At 39.6% G+C, this 24,395-nt stretch overlaps 1 protein-coding gene across 1 annotated transcript in view; it reads left to right on the forward strand.

Annotated features, from left to right (window-relative positions):
• LOC145999974 (lutropin-choriogonadotropic hormone receptor-like) overlaps positions 1-24,395 on the forward strand; it is a 304,703-nt gene that overhangs the window by 235,513 nt on the left and 44,795 nt on the right. The window contains exons 7-8 of the mRNA XM_083137268.1: positions 1,046-1,111; positions 7,617-7,685. Of these exons, the coding sequence (XP_082993394.1) occupies positions 1,046-1,111; positions 7,617-7,685 (135 nt within the window). The remainder of the gene's footprint in view (positions 1-1,045; positions 1,112-7,616; positions 7,686-24,395) is intronic.

A 24,395-nucleotide genomic window follows, 5' to 3' on the forward strand; every position in this document is an offset into this window, starting at 1 on the left:
TTTTTTGACACTACAAATGTGTAAGCGGGGAACGTTTGAAGTAGGAAAGTGAAGTTGAAAATCTCTTGTCGTTCACACGCTGTCCGCGGATTTTCTTTCTTCTCGCCAAGATTCACCTACAGAGTGATTGTTCAACACACACACGAACCCACGCGCGTTTTCGTCGCCTCTTTCCTGCATTATTTAGCGACTATTATAAGTTATTCAACGTATCTGTATTATTCGGTTGGCCCTCTCCCTGCGTTCTCTCTCCAGTCTCCTGCCAGCGGTGACGAGTAGATCGATCGCACGAGTGAGATCCGGGAGTTTTAAAAAAGTTGGTTTCGTTTAAGGAGGATATAGCTACAAAAACCTAAACTGACCAAGTACATTTTATGTACTTTTTATGAACGTATCGATACAAAAAAAAAGTGTGTAATTGGTGTGACTTGTTCCATATTCCTAAGGCTCGCTTTAAACGAAAGCTAATTCCTTATCATTTTTCATAACATAAATGCCGTGACGAAAATGCTACCGTATAAAGTGAAAAATCTTATGGCGTTTCATATGCCATGGCATTTTTGAAGGATAGTATCCATTCACCTGTCTCCTCATCCCTTTTAGGTCCAAATATTTTCCCAAGGAATATATTTTCAAATACTCTTAATTTATGTTCCTCTTTTAACGTAAGGTACCAAGCTTCATATCCATACAATACTACAGGCAAAATTACTGTTTTGTATATTTTAATTAACTTTTAGTTTCTTCTATATTATACCAGAAGATAAAAGTTTATGGAGAGAAAAGTAACACTTATTTCCTGAATTAAGTATGCTTTTCATTTCCCTTAATTGTGGTTACTTCTTAAAATTATGTTTAGTGTGCTGTCTGTAGAATACAATAATTGGGGAAGGTAATAAAAAGCTATATTTATCTATCGGCCGTGGTCCTCCCGGTATGACGATGTATTTCCATCTGTTATTTGTGTACTAATACTGTGTACCTACTTCTTCAAGTTGAAACTATAACATTACTTTATAATGTATTTTCCTATTTCTCTTTCCAGCGAAATTGAAAACAACCTAATTCGAAATGTCCCGTCGCACTCTGTTAAAATACGGACTGAAACTTTGTAAGTACCCTGTTCGTTAAGAATCTCGTTATATACCAGGTGGTTATAATTAAAGTGACGGTGTTCAGAGCGGTACAACACGGGCTGTAATGAGATTAGCAGGCTGAAACTTCGTAGATATGCTAATGAAGCAATGCGCTCGCGAATTATGAAAAAAAAATCCAATTCTCGCCACCAGGGTACAAAAATGGCGCTGTAAGCAGTCAAAGCGTGGAATTTTCTGACGTCAAAGTCGGTGACATTGCCTAACCATTGTGTGAGCTCCCTGGTTGTTTTTAGTGACGCTTGTTGCTTTTTTTTCCTTTAGTGATGTGAATGTTCGCCGAACATTAAAAGTTTGAATTTTTCCGTGTAAAAAGCAATAGCTATTGCGATGAAAGAGCGTGCACTGCTATTGAAGTTGTTTTACCAGAATGGGAGCAATAGCAACGCTGCACTGCGGAAATATCGCCAACAGAAAGGGCTGAGAAGAGGGCCCATGTCAATTAATGGGCTGAAGAAGATGATGAAGAAATTCGAGGAAACAGATGAATTGGGTGTTGCACAAATAGATATGGGAGAAACTGCTTAGCGGTAATCCCAAGTAAAATGTAAATAAAAATAAATTGGGTGTTGCACCAGGGAGAGGAAGGCGGCCCATCCCCATGGAAGTTGTGGACGAAGTTGCTGTAGCTGTAGCTGACCGTGCAGCACATGCCTCAACTTCTGCAACCAGTGCTAGAGCTGTGGCACGTGAATTGTCACTCCCCTGGTCAACAGTTCGCAAGGTTTTGCGGTGCATTTTACACTGGTATCCCTACAAGATTCAAACTGTGCACCAATTGAAACCCCAAGATATTCCACAACGCCGTGAGTTTGCCCATCGGTTTTTGGCACGCATGGAAGTGGATGACATGTGGCCGGGGAATATTCTGTGGACTGACGAGGCGCATTTTAATCTGGACGGTTCAGTGAATACTCAGAACTATCGCATATGGGGTTCCACTCGTCCACATGTTGTGCAGGAACAACCATTACACTCAGTTTACGTGGCTGCTTGGTGTGGGTTCACTAGTTCCTTCATTCTTGGTCCGTTTTTCTTTGAGGAGATGACACCTCGAGGGCCTGTTAGGTGTACAGTGACATCTGCACGTTATAGGGCATCACAAAAGGTGAATGGAACAGAATCGAGAGCACGATGGAAAGGGTTGTTGCCAAAGAACTGAACTCTCAACTGGGGGATCTGGACGAGAGGGTAGCCCTGGCCTTTGTTAGCGACAAGGTTCAGTCGCTAATCAAGAGTTCCCTGACTCAAATGATAGCCGAGGCGGTGGAGGAAGCCGTTTGTAAAAGAACGGAGAAATACGATGCCGAAATCAAGGCCCTTCGGTCGACGGTGAGTGCATTACAGTTGCATATAAACTCGATCGAACAATATGACAGAAGACTGAACCTCGTGATCCATGGCGTGGGAGAATCTGAGGGGGGAGAACTGCGAGGTGAAGGTACTGAACATCCTCCGGGACAAGGTGCAGGTTCCCGTCGATTCATCCCAGATCCAGAGATGCCACCGCCTGGGAGCGAAGCGGCGCGACGGGAGGAGCAGGGCGCTGATCGTGCGTTTCGTGTCCTACAGGACTCGTCGGTTGGTGCTTCAGAAGAAGAAGATCCTGAAGGATTCCGCCCCCCACGTTTCCATCACGGAAAACCTCACCCGGCAAAACCTGCAGCTGTTTCACCAGGTAAGAAATAGTGGAACTTTTCAACGCGTGTGGACTTCCGATGGCAACATCCTGGCACTTCACAACAACGCCACAGTTAAAGTAGACAGCCTGGATGACCTAAACAAGTATGGAAAATGACAAACTCTGTCCTCGGTTGGCACTCATTGCATATATTAACCACCGTAATCATTCACTCACTTCAATCATGTGCTTCTGAATCTTATATTTTTTTTAGTTTTACCTTTCTTCTTTAAATAAGTTAATTTTGTTTCACATATATTATATTTTTTCAGTCATTTTTGTAATAATGAGTTTCGTTGTTTTAAATGTAGGAAGGCAAGAGGTCAATGTGCAGTGTCAGTGCCAGATAGTTCGTTGGACACCCCTGAAAGATGTTCCCTGATATTTGCAAGAATGGCCACTCTCTCCCTTCCCCCCGAGGCCAAGGTCGAGACCACAATGCTGGGGCTGTAAATAGTTTTCCTCCCTCCCCGCCTGGCAATGAGCCGCCACCCCCCGTGACGTTACACAGGCTGAGCGTGGCAAACCGGAGATTCCTTGCAAACTTGTATCCGCACGTAGAAGACCTTGCTTTCCCCGAAAACGTAGAAAATATCACGGTGGGCCACATCAATATTAACCGCATAAAGAACAAAATAGATGAAATCGCAGCTTCACATATAATAAACTTCACATGCGTTGCAATCACCGAGACTTGGCTCGATGATTCCATTCCAGACAGACATGTTGAAATTGAAGGGTTCAAAATGTACAGACTTGATCGAGACTATCCTAAGCAAGGGGGAGGTATTATTGTTTACGTAAAAACAGCTGTAATATCGGAACTTATATATTCTGTGTCAGATGTAGATATTGAAGGATTGTGGGTGTCTTTAAAACTCAAACAGAACGACAAACCTTTAATTCTAGGATGCGTATATAGACATCCCAAGGCTCCCGTCACTTTTAATGAAAAACTAGAAAATATTTTGCAGTCATTTCCGGCTTGCCACGCTTCGGTTCTCGTCGGGGACACAAATCATGACGTCATGAAACCAACTGAAGCGGACAATGCATTTTTCGATACGATGGAATCAGGGGGGTACAAGCAGCTCGTTCGCCTGCCGACACGCGTCACCGACACGAGTGAGAGTCTCATAGACCACATTTTTACCAACAAGAAAGAATTGCATGATAAATCCGCCGTAGTAATGCATGATTTAAGCGATCATTTTCTGATATACACCTCAATTAACCTAAGGCCACAAAGATCTCCAAGAATACTCGTAACTAAGCGTTCTTTTAAACATTTCCCTGAGCAACAGTTCGTTGATCATTGTTCTTATCTACCCTTTCATAAAACAACAATGATGCCGGATATAAACGATAAGGTGACATATTTGCAGTCATTAATAACCGAAGCTCTAAATATCTATGCGCCAATAAAAACGTTTCGTGTTAGGGGCAACAAGCGTCCCTGGATCACTGGCGGTCTTCTTAGATTGATATCACTCAAGAACCGGATGTTTAAACGCGCACGTAGTTCAAATAATAATAATTACACGTGGGAACAATATAAGACCTTAAGGAACTACGTAACAAAAACAGTTAAAGATGCAAAAAGAAATTATATCCTTACGCAGATCTATTCCGATAAATATTCAGGCAAAAACAAATTCAGATTTTCAGGTTCTTAACTGGAAATGATAGCAAAAGCCAATCCATCGCCTCTATTGAACATAACAATGAAACAATTACGGAAGATGCGAGGGTGTCGAACGTCCTCAATGACCACTTTGCTAACGTCGGCTCGTCAATATTCAACACATTCACTAACAATTTAAGGGCGAAGAAAAATGAAAGTAACAAACAAAATGAAAAAGACGCTAAATATCAAGAAACCAGCTTCAGTTTTAAGCCCGTCTCAAGTGATGACGTCATGAAAATTCTTCAAAAACTTAACCTCAGAAAAGGTCCAGATTTCAATGAAATAAGTAATCGCATAATATGTCTACTCGCCCCATGGATTGTCGAACCTCTCACAGATATAATTAATTCATCCTTAAAAAGCGGAATCTTTCCTAACACTTGGAAACACGCAAGGGTCACACCTATATTTAAAGGGGGGTCCCCGACGCAAGTAAATAATTATCGCCCCATATCAATAACTTCCTCATTAAGCAGGATTCTTGAAAAGGTAATAGACAAGCAATTAGAACAATACTTACATTCTAACAATCTACTGACAGATAGACAGTTTGCTTTTAGAAAAAATCGCTCGACAGAATTACTCGTGCATGAACTGATACATAACTGGAGAAATATATTAGATCGTAAAGGAAAGCAATACATTGGCATTATTTCTCTAGACATCAGTAAAGCATTCGACAGTGTTCAACCAAATTTATTAATACAGAAATTACATCAGCAATTTAATTTCTCTGCCCTTGCATGCAACTGGATCGAAAGTTATTTATGGAATAGGAGTATCGACACAAAAGTAGGCAACTCGATTTCAAACAGTTTAAATGTATCTTTCGGTGTACCACAGGGATCTATTCTAGGTCCTAAACTGTATAACATGTTTGTGAATGACATCGCAGACAGGGAATTTGGGTTGGAATTATATTTGTACGCAGATGACTGTCTCCTGTACTGCGCGTCAAGCAAATTAGAAAAAGTAATTTCAAATATTGAGGAAAATATGCCCGAAGTTCTTGAGTGGTATCAATCTAACATGTTGAAAGTGAACGAGTCTAAGACGCAAGTATTAATACTATCCAGTGAAAATAATAACAATACGCTAATTGACAACATAAAAATAGGAAATTGCAATATAAAACCATGTGAATCTCTGAAATATCTCGGTATGCACCTAGATAAAAGTTTATCCTTTTCACAACATGTAAAAAGAATGTGTTCACGCGCAGCACCTAGAATCAAGCAGTTTCAATTTGTATGCAAATATGTACACCTTGCCCACAAATTAGCGTTCTACAAAGCATTTATTAGGCCGTTACTTGAATACTGTTCCTCTGTACTTTATGGGATTAATAGAAATAACACCACAAAACTAGAGAAAATGCAAATTTGGGCTATTCGTAGCATAAGAAATACAGCGCACACGACCTCACGTGCAAGCAGAGAAGAACTCCAATTACCCACGCTGGAATCCAGACGAAAATATGCATTTCTACTAAAAATTCACCAGGCAATTAACAAGTACCACCACTTATTAAAGGACAAAGTAATGATATCTAGCAATATACATTATCCCAATCTGCGATCCAACAACACCAACAGTATCCGAGTACCAAAATGTAACAAGGCAAGATACGAATCAAAATCCCTGTCATCACTGGCAAGTAAAGCGTGGAATCAACTACCTGTAAATTGCAGAAAGGAGAGAAATTTGGCCAAATTTAAACAACAGATTAGGACATTAATCTATGAATACTGACACAGTGCCTATTCTACCTCATTTCCTCCTTCATAAAACGTAGCTCCAAAAAAATGTTTATTTTAGTATATTTCTTATATTTTTCAATTATATAAATTTATAATATTCCATTTTATGTATACTTATAAACAAATAGCGTAACTGTATATAAATTCATGTAGGGCAAAAAGCTGTTTTTGTAGTTCGGAATCAATGTAAAAAAAATGTAAGCTTAATTGTAACCCTACTTTAATAATAATAAATAATAATAATAATAATAATAATAGGAACCTCCTTGTGCAACACATGATTCCAGCTTTGCAAGAACGGAACTGTGAACACACCACCATTTTCATGCAAGATGGGGCAACACCACATGTCGCTCGTCACGTGAAAGATTTGCTGCGAGAAACCTTCACTAATGACCGCATCATCTCTAGGCAGTTTCCAGATGCATGGCCTTCCAGATCCCCCGACCTTAATCCACGTGACTTCTGGATGTGGGGATATTTAAAAGATCGTGTCTATCAGGGACATGTCCGGTCTCTGCCTGATCTGAAGGCTAGCATACAATGACATGTCGCTTAGATTTCACCAGACATGCTGCGAGCAGCCGTCGACCATGCCGTGTTACGAATGCAGCATGTTGCTGAATTGGGAGGCCATATTGAACAGTTCTTGTAACCATAGTTCCTAATAAACATGCCAGAACCCATTGTTCTTATGTGAATGATCTTTCCTGCCTTTTTCCTGTAACTATACCACGTTTTGACTGCTTACAGCGCCATTTTTTACCCTGGTGGCGAGAATTAGAACTAATTTTTTTTTTTTCATAATTCGCGAGCGCATTGCTTCATTAGCACATCCACGAAGTTTCAGACTGCTACTCTCATTACAGCCCGTGCTGTACCACTCTGAACACCGTCACTTTAATTATAACCACCTGGTATAAAGTTGTGAATTCACCTTAGTATCGAAAATAGCAGCCAAAAACTACCTTCTTTAACATTTGCCGAATTGAAAGACACACAAGAATGTTTAATGATATTAGTATTATTTCCACACACAAAATTCATACAGTGTTTAGAAATATTGTGTACATATTCACATATTCAGCTCTAAGCAAATGTGAAATCATATATGCTTTCAATATGTCGTAAATTTTATAATTTCTTGACTCATGATAATATGTCAAATTTTCAATATTTTGATTACTGTACAGCAATTTTGAAATAAATAAATTAACTTTTAAAGTTATGCTGAAGGCATTATTCTTCTAGTGTGTATTGTAATTATTATTACGAATTTGTTTGGATAATAATAGGGAGAGACTCTAATAATTAAAATGCTTTTATTATTTTAGGATACTCAACTACAATGAGATTGAAGTTGTGGAGAGGCACGCTTTTAGTGGTGCGGAAATAGCGAAATTGTAAGTACATAATTGACTATTTTAGTATGTGCCTTAACCTAGTCAATATTTCATGTTAGGTGATTTTACTAACTTGACAAATATTCTTACATAGAAATCACAAAGTGTAATTTTTCCTTTTGATTAAAATCAAATTTTGCATGCATACCTATTTGTCGATTAAAAATTCTTGAATATCCGTGTGAAGTTATTTTAAACATGCCAAAAGAAATCTCTCTATCTCGTGGTAGAGAACTGCAAATATACGGAATTTTATTAATGTTAGTATATAATATTGATGGGAAACTTAATTATGAGTAACCATGTACTGTTACAGAACTAAAACTACGTTCCCTGCCGATTGTAGAAACAAAAAATAAGACTGTTTTATTATTATACGTTCAGTAAAGTAACAGAAAATATTTCTTCCTCATGCCAACAGCAAAGTTGAAACACATTGATCGATATTCTTCCGAGATATATAGCAAGAAGCTGCGATCACTTCAGATCAAAAACACTAATTTTATGCAAGTTAACACAATCACAATATTGGCAGCTTTATCCCATTGGTGTCTAGAGAACAGATTTCACAATACTACAATATGAAACACACTCAAAAGAAAAGAAATTGTATTTTCATCCACTATCTCGAAACTTGCTGACTAATTTTGCTCAATTGCAATACACAATGGCATATATCAGCTGTTATATTTTCAACTCAAAATCTCTAAGTTTACTAAGTTTACGTCTGTCATCGTGGACACAAAATTGTCTTGCGATCTAAAAAGGTAAAAAAAAAGGTAAAGTGTTCCCCTGTGCATAGCACCACGCCATGAAGGCGTATAGGGGGTGTGGGGGTAACGCCCCACACTTTCTTGATCCGGTCGTGAGTGGGGATGATGTGATCAGCATCACGCCCCTGACCGCCTTTACCCCCCAGGGTTTCCCCCAGGTACCCATGTTATTCGACGCTGGGTAGGCGCCGGGGCCGCTTCCACCGTTAGAAAAGTTCCCGGATTTGAACCGGCCGGGGATCGAACCCGGGACCTTGAGCATGGTAGTCAGACGCGTTACCGACTGAGCCACCGCGGCCGCTTGCGATCTTTGACTCCTAAATCACGGATTTTTCTACAAAGATTTCATTATTGAATTTTACAAGAAATGCCGTGAACATTCCAATCCGTTTAGTTTCCCAAGCTTCAAAAATGCAGTGTCCACGAATGTATATACAAAATGTATAAATGTATCGGACGGTACCTTATATTCGTGCTCTACACTTAGAGATCGATGCATAAAACATTATACGAGGATCATATCCCACCATGAGGATATGCGCAATGCTCTCTCTATTCATGACACCAAAACCACAGCCAAAACCATTGTCTGAATTCTCAAGAACTTGCAGATTTGCTTAAGCGCCTGGACTTTATGCAACCCGAACGTCAGCACTGATTTGCAGGATGTCTAATTTTAAGGAAAATACGTGCAACTACCAGTTTCAATGATCCCAGTAAGAAAGAGATTTTTCAATACATTATTTTTCTCATATTGCGTCGCTTTTATTCATCTTTATGGTAATTATGACGCAAAGGATTGTATGATGATTAGAAGAAATTATTCAAGCTTCATCATAACCATTTCTTCATTCAACCATGATGTCATTCTTTGTAGGGTGAACAAAAATTTGAAAAATATTCGGAATTTGCATTGCTTTGATGAAGGGACACTCACAAAGCACACCCGTGTCCAGGCCGCGATTCGAAAAGAAACCCGAGGCGTCGTAGCGCACTGTACTAACAACTTAACCCCGGATCAGCGAAATCGTATGTCGGCACGGAATATATTTAAGAAGCGAAGATCTTATTTTTTCTTCATTTTCATACTTCTGGAATTTTGGCCCTGTGTTCAGATGCGTCAGTATGAGAGTGTACATTTGTGTATTTCAGAATTCCTTTATTTCTATTCTTTGACATTTTGCATTTTTCTGGCAGTGTGGTAAGATATGTGCGGTGTTCTTGTTTCTTTATTCCATAATTCCTCATTTTTAAATTCCCATGATTCAGGAGATTTTTCTCTTTCGGTATTGCTGTCTGCTGTTCCTTCTTTCTCTTTTTATATTTTCGTAAATTAGGTTTTTCAATTGTTCAGTACCACCATCATATCTGATTTTCCACGTTCTGGTATGACTGGATGTTATTATCTAAGTATTTCCACATTTGGATACTTCGATACTTTCGATTTTTTTATACTTTGATGTTTTGTTACTTATAGATACTTTGTACTTCATCATTTGCATATAATACTGGGTGTCCGAGAAGTCTTTGCATGAAAACAAAAAATAACTAAAAAGCACCCTTGGTAGTACGAAGTACATATAGTCGAAATTCATGCATTAGCCAACATCACAGGAGGGATTGATGTGATGACTTGGGTTATCCGTTGTTGCAGAGTTGCAAGATCGGATACAGGAGTTCTGTAGACATTGTCTTTCACATAACCGCAAAGAAAAAAATCTAAAGCGGTTATGTCTGGATATCGTGCAAGCCACGCTGTCGGTCCATCTCGACCAATCCATTTTCCAGGAAATGTCTGATGAAGGTAGGAACGAACCTCCAGACTGCAATGTGGTGGTGCACCGTCTTGTTGAAAGATAACATCTGGGTGGTATTCTAGCAATTGAGGAACAGAAAGCAATTGCAATATGTCGAGATACACTCCAGATGTTACGGTGTCCTCACAGAAAAAGAATTGTCCGATTATTCTGCCATGCAGCAGCGCGCACTAAACATTCACCTTCGGGCTGCCCATGGGCGACTCCCTCACCTCATGAGAGGGCTTTTACCCCAAATACGCAAGTTATTCACTAAACCACTGACATGAAAGACCGCTTCGTCTGAAAAAGCAACACGTTCCAGATAGCCATTATCAGCGTCAATGCGTGATAACATTTTCACCGCAAAGTTATACCGACGTTTGCCGTCATTGGGCAACAAAGCCTGCAGGATTTGCACTTTGTATGCACGAAACAGTAAACGTTTGTGTAACACATCATGAACAGAACATTTTTTGCATCTGTAATTCACGTGAGGCCGCACGCACGGATTTCTTCGGACTGCGCACAAAAGCCACTCTGACATCTTCCACCCTTTCGTCTGAGGTTGATGGTCGGCCACTTCTCGGTGCATCAGCAACAGATCCTGTGGTCTTGAATTTGTCATACCACGACTTAATGCTCCTACCATTCGGGCGGCACCTTTCCGTACGATGTTTGAAACTGTCTCTGCACTGTTTTTTGTGACCTGCTCTCGTGAAACCACAGTACACACTCAGCTTTTACCTAATTTGTGTACATTTCCGGTTTGCTGGACTCTGGAACTGCTACACTACTGCAACGTTACAGAAACCTGAAACAAAAAAAACTTGAATAGTTTTCGAACATTTTGGTACTATTTTTCATGTCTATGTTGCATATAGTGGATACAGTTAATATTTGTTTTCATACAAAGACTTCTCGGACACCCATCATTACTTCGGTATTTTATACAGCGCGAGCTAAAAAGTCGCCGGACTGAAATTTAAAAAAAAAAATCATTTTCAAAGTTTGGTTTCGTTCCGTAGGACCAAACGCGTACGGCTTGTTTGGACAACCCTTGGAAAGGGGAGGAGCCTATTTTGAAAGCGAGGCTGGCGTTGTACCTGCAGCAGTGGCTGTTTGTTGATCGCGCAGTGCAAGATGGTTTATAATTGCGAGAAGCGTGTTGCTATGTTGGAGGCTTACTTTGAGCTGAAGACCTATACTTTTTGTGTGGATTTCATTATGTGCATTTGTTTTCTTTATTATCTTATTTTTTTAATATCGCACTAAGATCTACGTTAACAATGGTAATAATAACAATAACAATAAGTAGCAAATTTCAGGAACAAGACATATCATTGAACACAGGAGATACATTTTACATTGTGCATATTTCAATCTGTTGAATTTATAATTTATAAATAAATAGCTTTGAAACAAAAAGAATCGCAGTTGAGTCCGGTGGCTTTTCGCTCGCCCTGTATTTTCCAAAATTTTCATAGTTTGATAATTCTATACTCATAACTTTGGAATACTTTGTCTTTTCTTTCAACACTTCTGCATTTTTTACCTTTTCATACTTCATAATTTCAGACGTTTCTTCATATTAGCTACTGGTTATCCAGATATCGGATAATTTTCTATTCAGATATCGGATATCCGAAATGTCTGGATGTCCGAATATCGTTTTACGGGCTATCCACATATTTTTAAATTCGTCATTTTCGTACTTCACTGTACGTATTTTCCACAAATTCTTAATTAAATATTCGAATTATCCGTTGTATCCGAAGCGGATATCGGATAATTTGAAATCCGGATATCCGTTATCCAGATTTTGTAGCCAACCCTACTATGTACATAAAAGGCAAGCTGGGAATGCACATTCAATAAAAATCCTTGATTTTAGTTGTAGTTTTAGCTAGATGGCAACACTGATGCAAGAACTTAGTACTCCAACTGCAGCGCATTCTCGTCATGTTTTAACGATGACGCAAGTTTCGGTTTCCTGTGAAACGTCTAAATCTCAGTAGGATTCCTCTCACAGGTCGTCCTAGTTTGCTAACAAAGGAGTAAGCTATTTGCTTTACGGTACACTTGACTATTTGTTTTAGTGATGTGGCGACGTATCAAGCTGCGGTTCACATATCAAAGGGGTTTAGAGAATTGCTGTCTCTTTCGTAGGAGTGCATTCACTTTTATCTTAACTTAGTTTCTGAGAAATTCCGCATACTGACGAATGATACGTTGGAGCTACGCTTTCGGCCAACTCTTTAATAAGTACTGAACAGGATGACAATGAGCTTTCTTTTCATACTCCACACTCACAACCGTCTGAGGCCAGTTGCAAGCTACGGATGGGCGAGACTTGGTACGGGGTCTATGGAGACCATGGTGACGCGAATGTTGATGGAAAAATACGTTCATTTTTTCACCACCAGGTGGAAATGTGGCGCCAAATAATAACAACAACCAGGAATCGGGCAAGTATATATATATAAGTAAGTATATATAAGTATATATATATATACATATATATACACATACATATATATTATGTCAGTAGAGATGTGTTCAATATGCAGTTCAGTTCCGTTCATTCAGTAAACACAAAGTTCTCCTCAACACGCACAGTTCTTCTTCGTCCACTGTTTCCCCTGCACTCATCTGCAACGAAACTGCTATGCACCCACTTTGCGTAGATCCGACAGACAGTCAGACATGATGGAAGATCCTTCTCCAACCAGTCCTAAAGCTTCCTACGCACCGCAACAACTGACCCACAAACTTCCATCCAAGCAGCCACCTTCCTCATTTCCCTTAGACTCCACCGTGTTGCCATATGCAATTATACCTGCAATCTACACTTTCAAACCTGTAATGACAGCAAATAACACATATCATTTTGATTTGCTTTATTTTACTTCGTTTTTTGTGCCACTTTTGGCTAATTTGCGTAGATGGGGATGAGTGATGATATGATGAAATTGATGAATGGACACTCACAAATATCCATGCCCAGGCCAGGATTTGAACCCGGTACCAATAACACATATCAATTGCATATCAACTACAGTTTCCATATAACATGTCTCCAATAATCACTTGCATAGCATGTAAACATATAACTTATCCTTTCTTCAAATTACCATATAAGTGGTAACATCTTTTTGGCCTTCCCTATCAGTGGCGGCGGCCACTTTTTGCCACTTTTGCTCCCGCGCTATGCTCAACCTTATCGACGAGGGAAAGTAAGCTGTCTTTACCCCCTCCTCAGTTTGAGCACCTTGCCCCCTACCTAGTTTTGGAACCCATTTGCCGCCACTGCTCTCTGTGTATATATATGTGCATAATATGTGTGTATTGCAACTCTCCCCAGTGTGAGGCAGTTTTGTTGCTATAATTAAATAAAATAAATCTACAAATGTCACTTAAGGCGCGTGTGTGTTTGTGTTTGTGTGTGTGTATGTATAAACACACTGTGCGTATGGAATATGCGCGCCGTCAACCGTGAATGACCCTTTGGAAACCTAAGACAGCGTGATCAATGATTCAACAGCAGGATGTTGTTCTATGTGCATCAGCGCCACATTTCAACCTGGTGGTGACAATTTAAACAATTTCTTTGTCCGTCAGCATTCGCTTCCTCATGGTCTCCATAGTCTCTCTACCAAGTTTCATCGCAATCCGATGCTTCGAACGGGCTCCAGATGGCTCTGGGTAGGAGGAATTTAACTCTTAGCGCCACATTTCCGCCTGGTGGTGAACATTTGAACATCTTTTTCGGTCAGCATTCGCTTCCCCATTCTCTCCATATACTCTACACCAAGTTTGAGCCCAATCGGTTGCTTCAAATGGACTCCAGAGGGCTCCGAGTAGAGGAGTTTTAATTCTCAGCGCCACATTTCCGCCTGGTGGTGAAAATTTGAATTATTTTATCTCGTCGTCATTCACTTCCCCATGGTCTCAATAGCCTCTCTACCAAGTTTCAGCGCAATCCGATGCTTCAAGAGGGCTCCCAGTAGGGCAACTTGAATTACAGCCACTTATATATCAAGACTCGCGTACTTTCGACGTGGCCTTTGGCCACGTCTTGTACGCTCGCATGCGTGACCTTCGGCCACGTTGTGGTCGCAATCATGTTATAGATGGGGTTCTTCATAGATCTTAATGACTTTGAAAATGTCTGCATATTGTATTGGATGATGGGGAACATATGTATAAGTTTGAAAAGTTTAGAAAGTAACTTAATGTGTGTATGGGCTCTAATAAGGTACAAATATTCAAACTATTATTGTCTATTTTCTTAATAATGAACTGAGTAAGTAATAACCGTTTCAAGATTAGTAGTTGGATGTTTTTCATTTACGAATTAAATTGCGACAATAAATTGAAAATGTTATATTTACTTCTTTTTCAATTTTCACATTTTTGAACGTAATTGGATAATAACTGTTTTCCGTCATTCCCCTCTTTTGCCTGCCTTGCCTCTGTAATAAATTCTGATGCTCGCATTTTGAAATTCGAAGAGTCTAGCATAATTCCCTTCCAGTAGTTTTCGGGTTGAAAATAAACATTCATTAGGTTCCCTAGCAACGTCAGTTTCCATGGACAACAACAGGTACGGCAAGCTCTAAGAAATTATACCTACTAAACATTTAGTTAAAACAAGCACGATGCAGATATTTACGCATTGAGTATAACAATATATACGTAATTGTATCTGGGCTGAAACTCCTTATTATGTAGATGTCACCCTTGTTTCAGGCACCTTTTCAAAGTCATGAGTTCATTCATCTGTGTGCTATTGATCTGTGAGAAATATAATGTAGCTAGACAATTAAGAATTGAAGGAAACAATGTGTGCAAAAAAGAAATGCCCGTGGCAACGGTTGCTAAGGACGTGAAAAAAGGGCATTTTCGCCCTTAAGGAAGGGCCGATTGAGCGATTTTTGAATTTTCTCGGACTTTTGGGACGATTTCATGGGGGTCGTAATCGGGCGTTTTTCGCCTCCGGGGCTTCCTTCATGGAGAACATTTATGTCAGTGAGTGAGTGAGTGGTGGGATTGGGGCTTTATATATATTGGACTCGCGTACTTTCGACGTGGCCTTTGGCCACGTCTTGTACGCTCGCATGCGTGACCTTCGGCCACGTTGTGGTCGCAATCATGTTATAGATGGGGTTCTTCATAGATCTTAATGACTTTGAAAATGTCTGCATATTGTATTGGATGATGGGGAACATATGTATAAGTTTGAAAAGTTTAGAAAGTAACTTAATGTGTGTATGGGCTCTAATAAGGTACAAATATTCAAACTATTATTGTCTATTTTCTTAATAATGAACTGAGTAAGTAATAACCGTTTCAAGATTAGTAGTTGGATGTTTTTCATTTACGAATTAAATTGCGACAATAAATTGAAAATGTTATATTTACTTCTTTTTCAATTTTCACATTTTTGAACGTAATTGGATAATAACTGTTTTCCGTCATTCCCCTCTTTTGCCTGCCTTGCCTCTGTAATAAATTCTGATGCTCGCATTTTGAAATTCGAAGAGTCTAGCATAATTCCCTTCCAGTAGTTTTCGGGTTGAAAATAAACATTCTTTAGGTTCCCTAGCAACGTCAGTTTCCATGGACAACAACAGGTACGGCAAGCTCTAAGAAATTATACCTACAAAACATTTAGTTAAAACAAGCACGATGCAGATATTTACGCATTGAGTATAACAATATATACGTAATTGTATCTGGGCTGAAACTCCTTATTATGTAGATGTCACCCTTGTTTCAGGCACCTTTTCAAAGTCATGAGTTCATTCATCTGTGTGCTATTGATCTGTGAGAAATATAATGTAGCTAGACTTTTTCAATTTTCACATTTTTGAACGTAATTGGATAATAACTGTTTTCCGTCATTCCCCTCTTTTGCCTGCCTTGCCTCTGTAATAAATTCTGATGCTCGCATTTTGAAATTCGAAGAGTCTAGCATAATTCCCTTCCAGTAGTTTTCGGGTTGAAAATAAACATTCTTTAGGTTCCCTAGCAACGTCAGTTTCCATGGACAACAACAGGTACGGCAAGCTCTAAGAAATTATACCTACTAAACATTTAGTTAAAACAAGCACGATGCAGATATTTACGCATTGAGTATAACAATATATACGTAATTGTATCTGGGCTGAAACTCCTTATTATGTAGATGTCACCCTTGTTTCAGGCACCTTTTCAAAGTCATGAGTTCATTCATCTGTGTGCTATTGATCTGTGAGAAATATAATGTAGCTAGACTTTTTCAATTTTAACATTTTTGAACGTAATTGGATAATAACTGTTTTCCGTCATTCCCCTCTTTTGCCTGCCTTGCCTCTGTAATAAATTCTGATGCTCGCATTTTGAAATTCGAAGAGTCTAGCATAATTCCCTTCCAGTAGTTTTCGGGTTGAAAATAAACATTCTTTAGGTTCCCTAGCAACGTCAGTTTCCATGGACAACAACAGGTACGGCAAGCTCTAAGAAATTATACCTACAAAACATTTAGTTAAAACAAGCACGATGCAGATATTTACGCATTGAGTATAACAATATATACGTAATTGTATCTGGGCTGAAACTCCTTATTATGTAGATGTCACCCTTGTTTCAGGCACCTTTTCAAAGTCATGAGTTCATTCATCTGTGTGCTATTGATCTGTGAGAAATATAATGTAGCTAGACTTTTTCAATTTTAACATTTTTGAACGTAATTGGATAATAACTGTTTTCCGTCATTCCCCTCTTTTGCCTGCCTTGCCTCTGTAATAAATTCTGATGCTCGCATTTTGAAATTCGAAGAGTCTAGCATAATTCCCTTCCAGTAGTTTTCGGGTTGAAAATAAACATTCTTTAGGTTCCCTAGCAACGTCAGTTTCCATGGACAACAACAGGTACGGCAAGCTCTAAGAAATTATACCTACTAAACATTTAGTTAAAACAAGCACGATGCAGATATTTACGCATTGAGTATAACAATATATACGTAATTGTATCTGGGCTGAAACTCCTTATTATGTAGATGTCACCATTGTTTCAGGCACCTTTTCAAAGTCATGAGTTCATTCATCTGTGTGCTATTGATCTGTGAGAAATATAATGTAGCTAGACTTTTTCAATTTTAACATTTTTGAACGTAATTGGATAATAACTGTTTTCCGTCATTCCCCTCTTTTGCCTGCCTTGCCTCTGTAATAAATTCTGATGCTCGCATTTTGAAATTCGAAGAGTCTAGCATAATTCCCTTCCAGTAGTTTTCGGGTTGAAAATAAACATTCTTTAGGTTCCCTAGCAACGTCAGTTTCCATGGACAACAACAGGTACGGCAAGCTCTAAGAAATTATACCTACTAAACATTTAGTTAAAACAAGCACGATGCAGATATTTACGCATTGAGTATAACAATATATACGTAATTGTATCTGGGCTGAAACTCCTTATTATGTAGATGTCACCCTTGTTTCAGGCACCTTTTCAAAGTCATGAGTTCATTCATCTGTGTGCTATTGATCTGTGAGAAATATAATGTAGCTAGACAATTAAGAATTGAAGGAAACAATGTGTGCAAAAAAGAAATGCCCGTGGCAACGGTTGCTAAGGACGTGAAAAAAGGGCATTTTCGCCCTTAAGGAAGGGCCGATTGAGCGATTTTTGAATTTTCTCGGACTTTTGGGACGATTTCATGGGGGGTCGTAATCGGGCGTTTTTCGCCTCCGGGGCTTCCTTCATGGAGAACATTTATGTCAGTGAGTGAGTGAGTGGTGGGATTGGGGCTTTATATATATTGGACTCGCGTACTTTCGACGTGGCCTTTGGCCACGTCTTGTACGCTCGCATGCGTGACCTTCGGCCACGTTGTGAATGCAATCACGTTATAGATGGGGTTCCTCAATGATCTTAATGACTTTGAAAATGTCTGCATGTTGTATTGGATGATGGAGAACATGTGTATATGTTCGCTAATTTGAAAAGTTTATAAAGTAACTTTGTGTGTGTATGGGCTCTAATAAGGTACAAATATTGAAAATATTATTGTATATTTTCTTAATAATAAACTGAGTAAGTAATAACCGTTTCAAGATAATTAGTTGGATGTGTTTCCATAAACGAATTCAATAGCGACACTAAATTGAAAATGGAATATTTACGTCTTTTGTCATTTTCACATTTTTGAATTGGATAATAACTGTGTTCCGTCATTCCCCTCAAATTCCTACCTTGCCTCTGTAATAGATTCTGATGCTCGTATTTTGAAATTCGAAAAGTCTAGCATAATTCCCTTACAGTAGTTTTCGAGGTGAAAATAAACTAAGTTCCCTAGCAACGTCCGTTTCCATGCACAACAACAGGCACGGCAAGCTCTAAGGAATTGCATGTCATTATACCCCCTAAATATTTAATTAAAGCAAGCACGATGTAGATATTTCCGCATTTAGTATAACAATATATACATAATTGTATCTGGGCTGAAACTCCTTATCATATAGATGTCAGCCTTGTTTCAGGCACATTTTCAAAACCATGAGTTCATTCATCTGTGTGATATTGATCTGTGAGAAATATAATGTATCTCGACAATTAAGAATTGAAGGAAACAATGTGTGCAAAAGAAAGGCCGTGGCAACGGTTGCTAAGGACGTGAGAAAAGGGCATTTTCACCCTTAAGGAAGGGCCGATTGAGTGATTTTTTAATTTTCTCGGCCTTTTGGGACGATTTCATGGGGGGTCGTGATCGGGCATTTTTCGCCTCCGGGGCTTCCTTCATGGAGAACATTTATGTCAGTGAGTGAGTGAGTGAGTGGTGGGATTGGGGCTATATATATATTGGACTCGCGTACTTTCGACGTGGCCAAGGCCACGTCTTGTACGCTCGCATGCGTGACCTTCGGCCACTTTGTGGGCGTAATCATATTATAAATGGGATACAATGTCTGCATGTTGTATTGGATGAAGGGGAACAAGTGTATAAGTTCATTAATTTTAAAAGTTTAGAAAGTAACTTTGTGTGTGTATGGGCTCTAATAAGGCACAAATATTCAAAGCATTATTGTCTATTTTCTTAATAATAAACTGAGTAATTAATAACCGTTTCAAGATTATTAGCTGGATGTCTTGCATAAACGAATTCAATAGCGACACTAAATTGGAAATGCAATATTTACGTCTTTTGTCATTTTTACATTTTTAAACATAATTGGATAATAACTGTTTTCCGTCATTCTCCTCAAATTCCTACCTTGCCTCCGTAATAAATTCTGACGCTCGTATTTTGAAATTCGAAAAGTCTAGCATAATTCCCTTACAGTAGTTTTCGGGGTGAAAATAAACTTTCTTTAAGTTCCCTAGCAACGTCCGTTTCCATGGACAACAACAAGCACGGCAAAAACTCTAAATAATTGTTTGTTATTATACCTCTAAACATTTAGTTAAAAGAACCACGATGTAGGTAACATTTTTCGAATTGAGTTTACCAATATATGCGTAAGTAATTGATTCTGGGCTGAAACTCCTTATGTAGATGTCACCCTTGTTTAAGGCACCTTTTTGAACCAGGTGTTGATTCATCTGTGTGCTATTGATCTTTGACAAATATAATGTAGCTAGACAATTAAGAATTGAAGGAAACAATGTGTGCAAAAGAAATGCCCGTGGCAACGGTTGCTAAGGGCGTGAGAAAAGGGCATTTTCACCCTTAAGGAAGGGCCGATTGAGAGATTTTTGAATTTTCTCGGCCTTTTGGGACGATTTCATGGGGGGTCGTAATCGGGCATTTTTCGCCTCCGGGGCTTCCTTCATGGAGAACATTTATGTCAGTGAGTGAGTGAGTGAGTGGTGGGATTGGGGCTATATATATATTGGATATACCGGGTGTCCGAGAAGTCTTTGTATGAAAACAAAAAATAACTGTATCCGCTATATGCAACATAGACATGAAAAAATGGTACCAAAATGTACGGAAACTATTCAAGTTTTATTGGCAATAGGAAAGAAATCAATAAATCTCCACGTGAGCACCCTTGGTAGCACGGAGTACATCTAGTCGAAATTCAACTTTTCGCCATGCATTAGCCAACATCAAAGGAGGGATTGATGTGATGACTTGGGTTATCCGTTGTTGCAGAGTTGCAAGATCGGATGCAGGAGTTCTGTAGACATTGTCTTTCACATAACTCCATAGAAAAAATCTAAAGGGGTTATGTCTGGAGATCGTTCAGGCCACGCCGTCGGTCCATCTCGACCAATCCATTTTCCAGGAAATGTCTGTTCAAGGTAGGAACGAACCTCCAGACTCCAATGAGGTGGTGCACCGTCTTGTTGAAAGATAACATCTGGGTGGTATTCTAGCAATTGAGGAACAGCAAACAATTGCAACATGTCGAGATACACTCCAGATGTTACGGTGTCCTCACAGAAAAAGAATTGTTCGATTATTCTGTCGTGCAGCAGCGCGCACCAAACGTTCACCTTCGGGTTGCCCATGGTCGACTTCCTCACCTCATGAGGGGGCTCTTTACCCCAGATACGCACGATGTTTGAAACTGTCTCTGCACTGTTTTTTGTGACCTGCTCTCGTGAAACCACAGGACACACTCAGCCTTTTTCTGATTTGTGTACATTTCCGGTTTGCTGGACACTGGCACTGCTACACTACTGCAACGGTACAGAAATCTGAAAAAAAAAACTTGAATAGTTTCCGAACATTTTGGAACTATTTTTTCATGTCTATGTTGCATATAGCGGATACAGTTAATTTTTGTTTTCATACAAACACTTCTCGGACACCCGGTATATCTTTTATACTTTAACGTTTTGCTTTCGATTATTTTGCATCGTTTTTCTACATCTTGAGTTAATCGTGGCGATGGGTATGAATGATGAACTAATGAAATAGATGATTGAGTAAACAAAATAACACACCTTGGCTTAGCTAGCTGTCACGCTGACCAATCCGCCGCGGATGCCAACGTTGCACCATGGTCCATCTTTCTAGCTCCTATAGATCCCGAAATATCTAACGGTCACTTGGTATCAATATTGGTACCCTTTTGCAGACTGTTAGACAAATCCAGATAATTAGTCACATCACTGTAGGGTTTGGTAGACTTCTGAGTGAAAACAAATATATTTCTGACACCAATTGTCTTTGAGATAACGAGGCTTGATTCCGTGGGTGTCAGTCTTTTATTTATATCTCAAAAACAATCAGCCAAGTAGATGCAATTCTGTGCACTAAAGCATCTAATTCATTTAAACTAGACGTGACATAAAATCATCTCTATAGGGCGACCAATCTGTATATTGATTATTAAGATATTCTCAGGCAATTCGTAAGACGTTCATGTATGACCAGACCACCAGCCGACCTCCGTATGTATGTCTATGGTATCTAGACACCTGCAGCACTCACTGCACACACCATTGTGGTATTTACTCCACGTTCGCCGCTTGTAACAGCACCTACCTGTGATTTTCCTTTCTTTGCTACAATTTTTTGTGGATGTTTCTGGACTGTGGTGAAACCTGACTCATCCACGTTGAATATTCGGTCAGCTGTAAAACCAAACAAACTAACCTTCTACTACATTCGTTCAAGTCATAATCCCCATTATTGAATGCTGCTATAGCCATTTGCAATTCCATCTCTGTCCACAGCCCATACTTTCCCCGGTCTAAATTGGGAAACAAGTGGTGGTCCAACTTAGGCAATTATACCCCGTTAATAAATATATGACGCTACACGAATATAAGCAATTAAACCATAGTTTTACCACATGTAGTTAGTGGTTAATGAATGGCACTTTTATAATATACTACAGGACATTTGATTACTTACCCCTAGTCTACACAAGAGCTTAAGATCCGAAGCACAATAATTGCAACACGAACAATGGAAACACAATAACACCATTCCTACGAGTACTTCGTCGAACATCTCTAGTTCACTGACCATTCAGTCATTTGTACACGACACAGACGCCAACCAGTTGTGCCAACTCACCTGTTTCAAATACTCGTCTATAGGCAGAAACAAGGGCGGTCCAACTTAGGCAACGGTCCAATTTCCGCAACTCTCCCCTATAACCAAATGAATAAGACCTGCCATATGTATGCTTGTAAGTCATGACGATCTTTTGACGAAAACAATGAAATCGTGTTTCGAAATCCGTTCCCGCACAAGATCACAAGAATATCCACATTGGTCCAGTGGGTAGGCATCTGCCAAGCTATTGCCAAGCATAAACATTTACTGAAGCTCACTCAACCTCTCATCATTGACAGACAGACAGACAAACAAGTCCATTCGGCTGGTGTTGGCCGAAGCTCCGTTTCCTTGACTTCGATATGAGTTTCTTCTGGTGAGGGTATTTTGTGTCCATTCTCATTGATGAAACTTTTGGTTGAAGTTTACACATGTTGTTTTTTTCATAATTGTGGCAATCGCGAAGCAATGCCATTCAACAAAAATTGAAACAAACTCGAAAAAAACCTGAAAAATTGATGATTGGATAATAAACCTTTTCCTGCTCCCACAAAAATAGGCAATAATTAGGCTTGAGAGTTCAATGAACTAACCGATCTCTAACTACGCACTGGTAATGATCAGGCTGGAAAGTTCATACGAACTAACCGATCAAATTGGCTGTTTCGTACTCATAGTATTAATAATATCATCTCCGCTATAAGCGAGTGGCTGCTCTTTATTGTCATACATGGGTTTTTTTTCTTCCCCTCTTGCATTGTGTACTCGTCATGAATATTTTCATAGTAATTCACTATCTTTGTACCCAAAATTTATCCTAATTCTGTTTTATTTGTTCCTATAACAGCTTATCTAAACTTTGCTTCATGGTGTCGCCATCTCTACTCATCCATTTAAGTTCGCTGCTCTTGTAATACCTATAGCCGAGATGTTCCAAACCTTCCAATCGGATCTCAATTGATTCGGATAATGAAGATTCTGATGTGATGTGTCATATCGGATCCAGATTCGGATAATTTTGAATTCGGTTACTTCGAATTGGGGTTTTGACACCGATTCTTACTTTGAAGAGCTACCACATTAATATTGGATTTCTCCTTCTTTGAAAGTATTCGCACGGTATCTTGAATGAAATTCAACAACGCTCTCCTTACGCTTGCCATGCTAGTCCGAATAGCGGGCTCCCAATTCGATCTTGGTCTGCATCTCTTTAGAATTCCAATTTATCTCTAGAGCAGACATCGATGTGTATATATACCACAAGCAAGGTCCGTCGAAGCCCACTTTCCCCGCTCTAGAAGGTCTGGTCATAACACGCCTTTCTGTCAATCCTCGTGTTTACAACCTCGGCAGGGCTCTGTGACTTCATCAGCATGATACTCTCTGCGTGTTTGCTATTTTCAGCACTGTAAAGCATGCAACGCTCTTGTTTTTAAGAGGAAAAACACATACTGAAGAGCATCGCAAAACAACTTACGCAGAGTACATGAAAGTAATTGTGTATAGAAGAATTATAAGTAGGTAAAAGCATAAACTTACACACAGCTAGTGCTGGAAAGAACTGGAAGAAGAGCAGCTCTGGGTCCATTGTTTTTGTTTCATTTGCTTTCTATTACTTCCACCTAGAACCTAAACTATAGCGACTATTTTATACCCAGCTAACCCAACCATTGATATAATATCAAACAACAAAGCCTTGGTCATAGCCGTATCAAAGTTACAGTATACTGGCTGTTTCCATTCACCTGTCAATCCTCGAAGCATTGAAAAAGGTAAAAAGGTAAAGTTCTCCCCTGTGCTTAGCACCACGCCATGGAGGCGTATAGGGGGTGTGGGGGTAACGCCCCACACTTTCTTGATCCGGTCATGAGTGGAGGTGATGTGATCAGCATCACGCCCCTGACCGCCTTTACCCCCCAGGGTTTCCCCCAGGTACCCATGTTATTGGACGCTGGGTGGGCGCCGGGGCCGCTTCCAACGTTAGAAAAGTTCCCGGATTTGAACCGGTCGGGGATCGAACCCGGGACCTTTAGCATGGTAGTTAGACGCGTTACCGACTGAGCCACCGAAGCATTGAAACCTGAACGTTTCTATGGGGACCCAAAACTCTGTCATTTTCACTGTAGTAGCATTACACTGT

The sequence above is a fragment of the Lepisma saccharinum genome, chromosome 16 (assembly GCF_977018435.1).
Source record: "Lepisma saccharinum chromosome 16, izLepSacc3.1, whole genome shotgun sequence".
Taxonomy (NCBI): Eukaryota; Metazoa; Arthropoda; class Insecta; order Zygentoma; family Lepismatidae; genus Lepisma; species Lepisma saccharinum.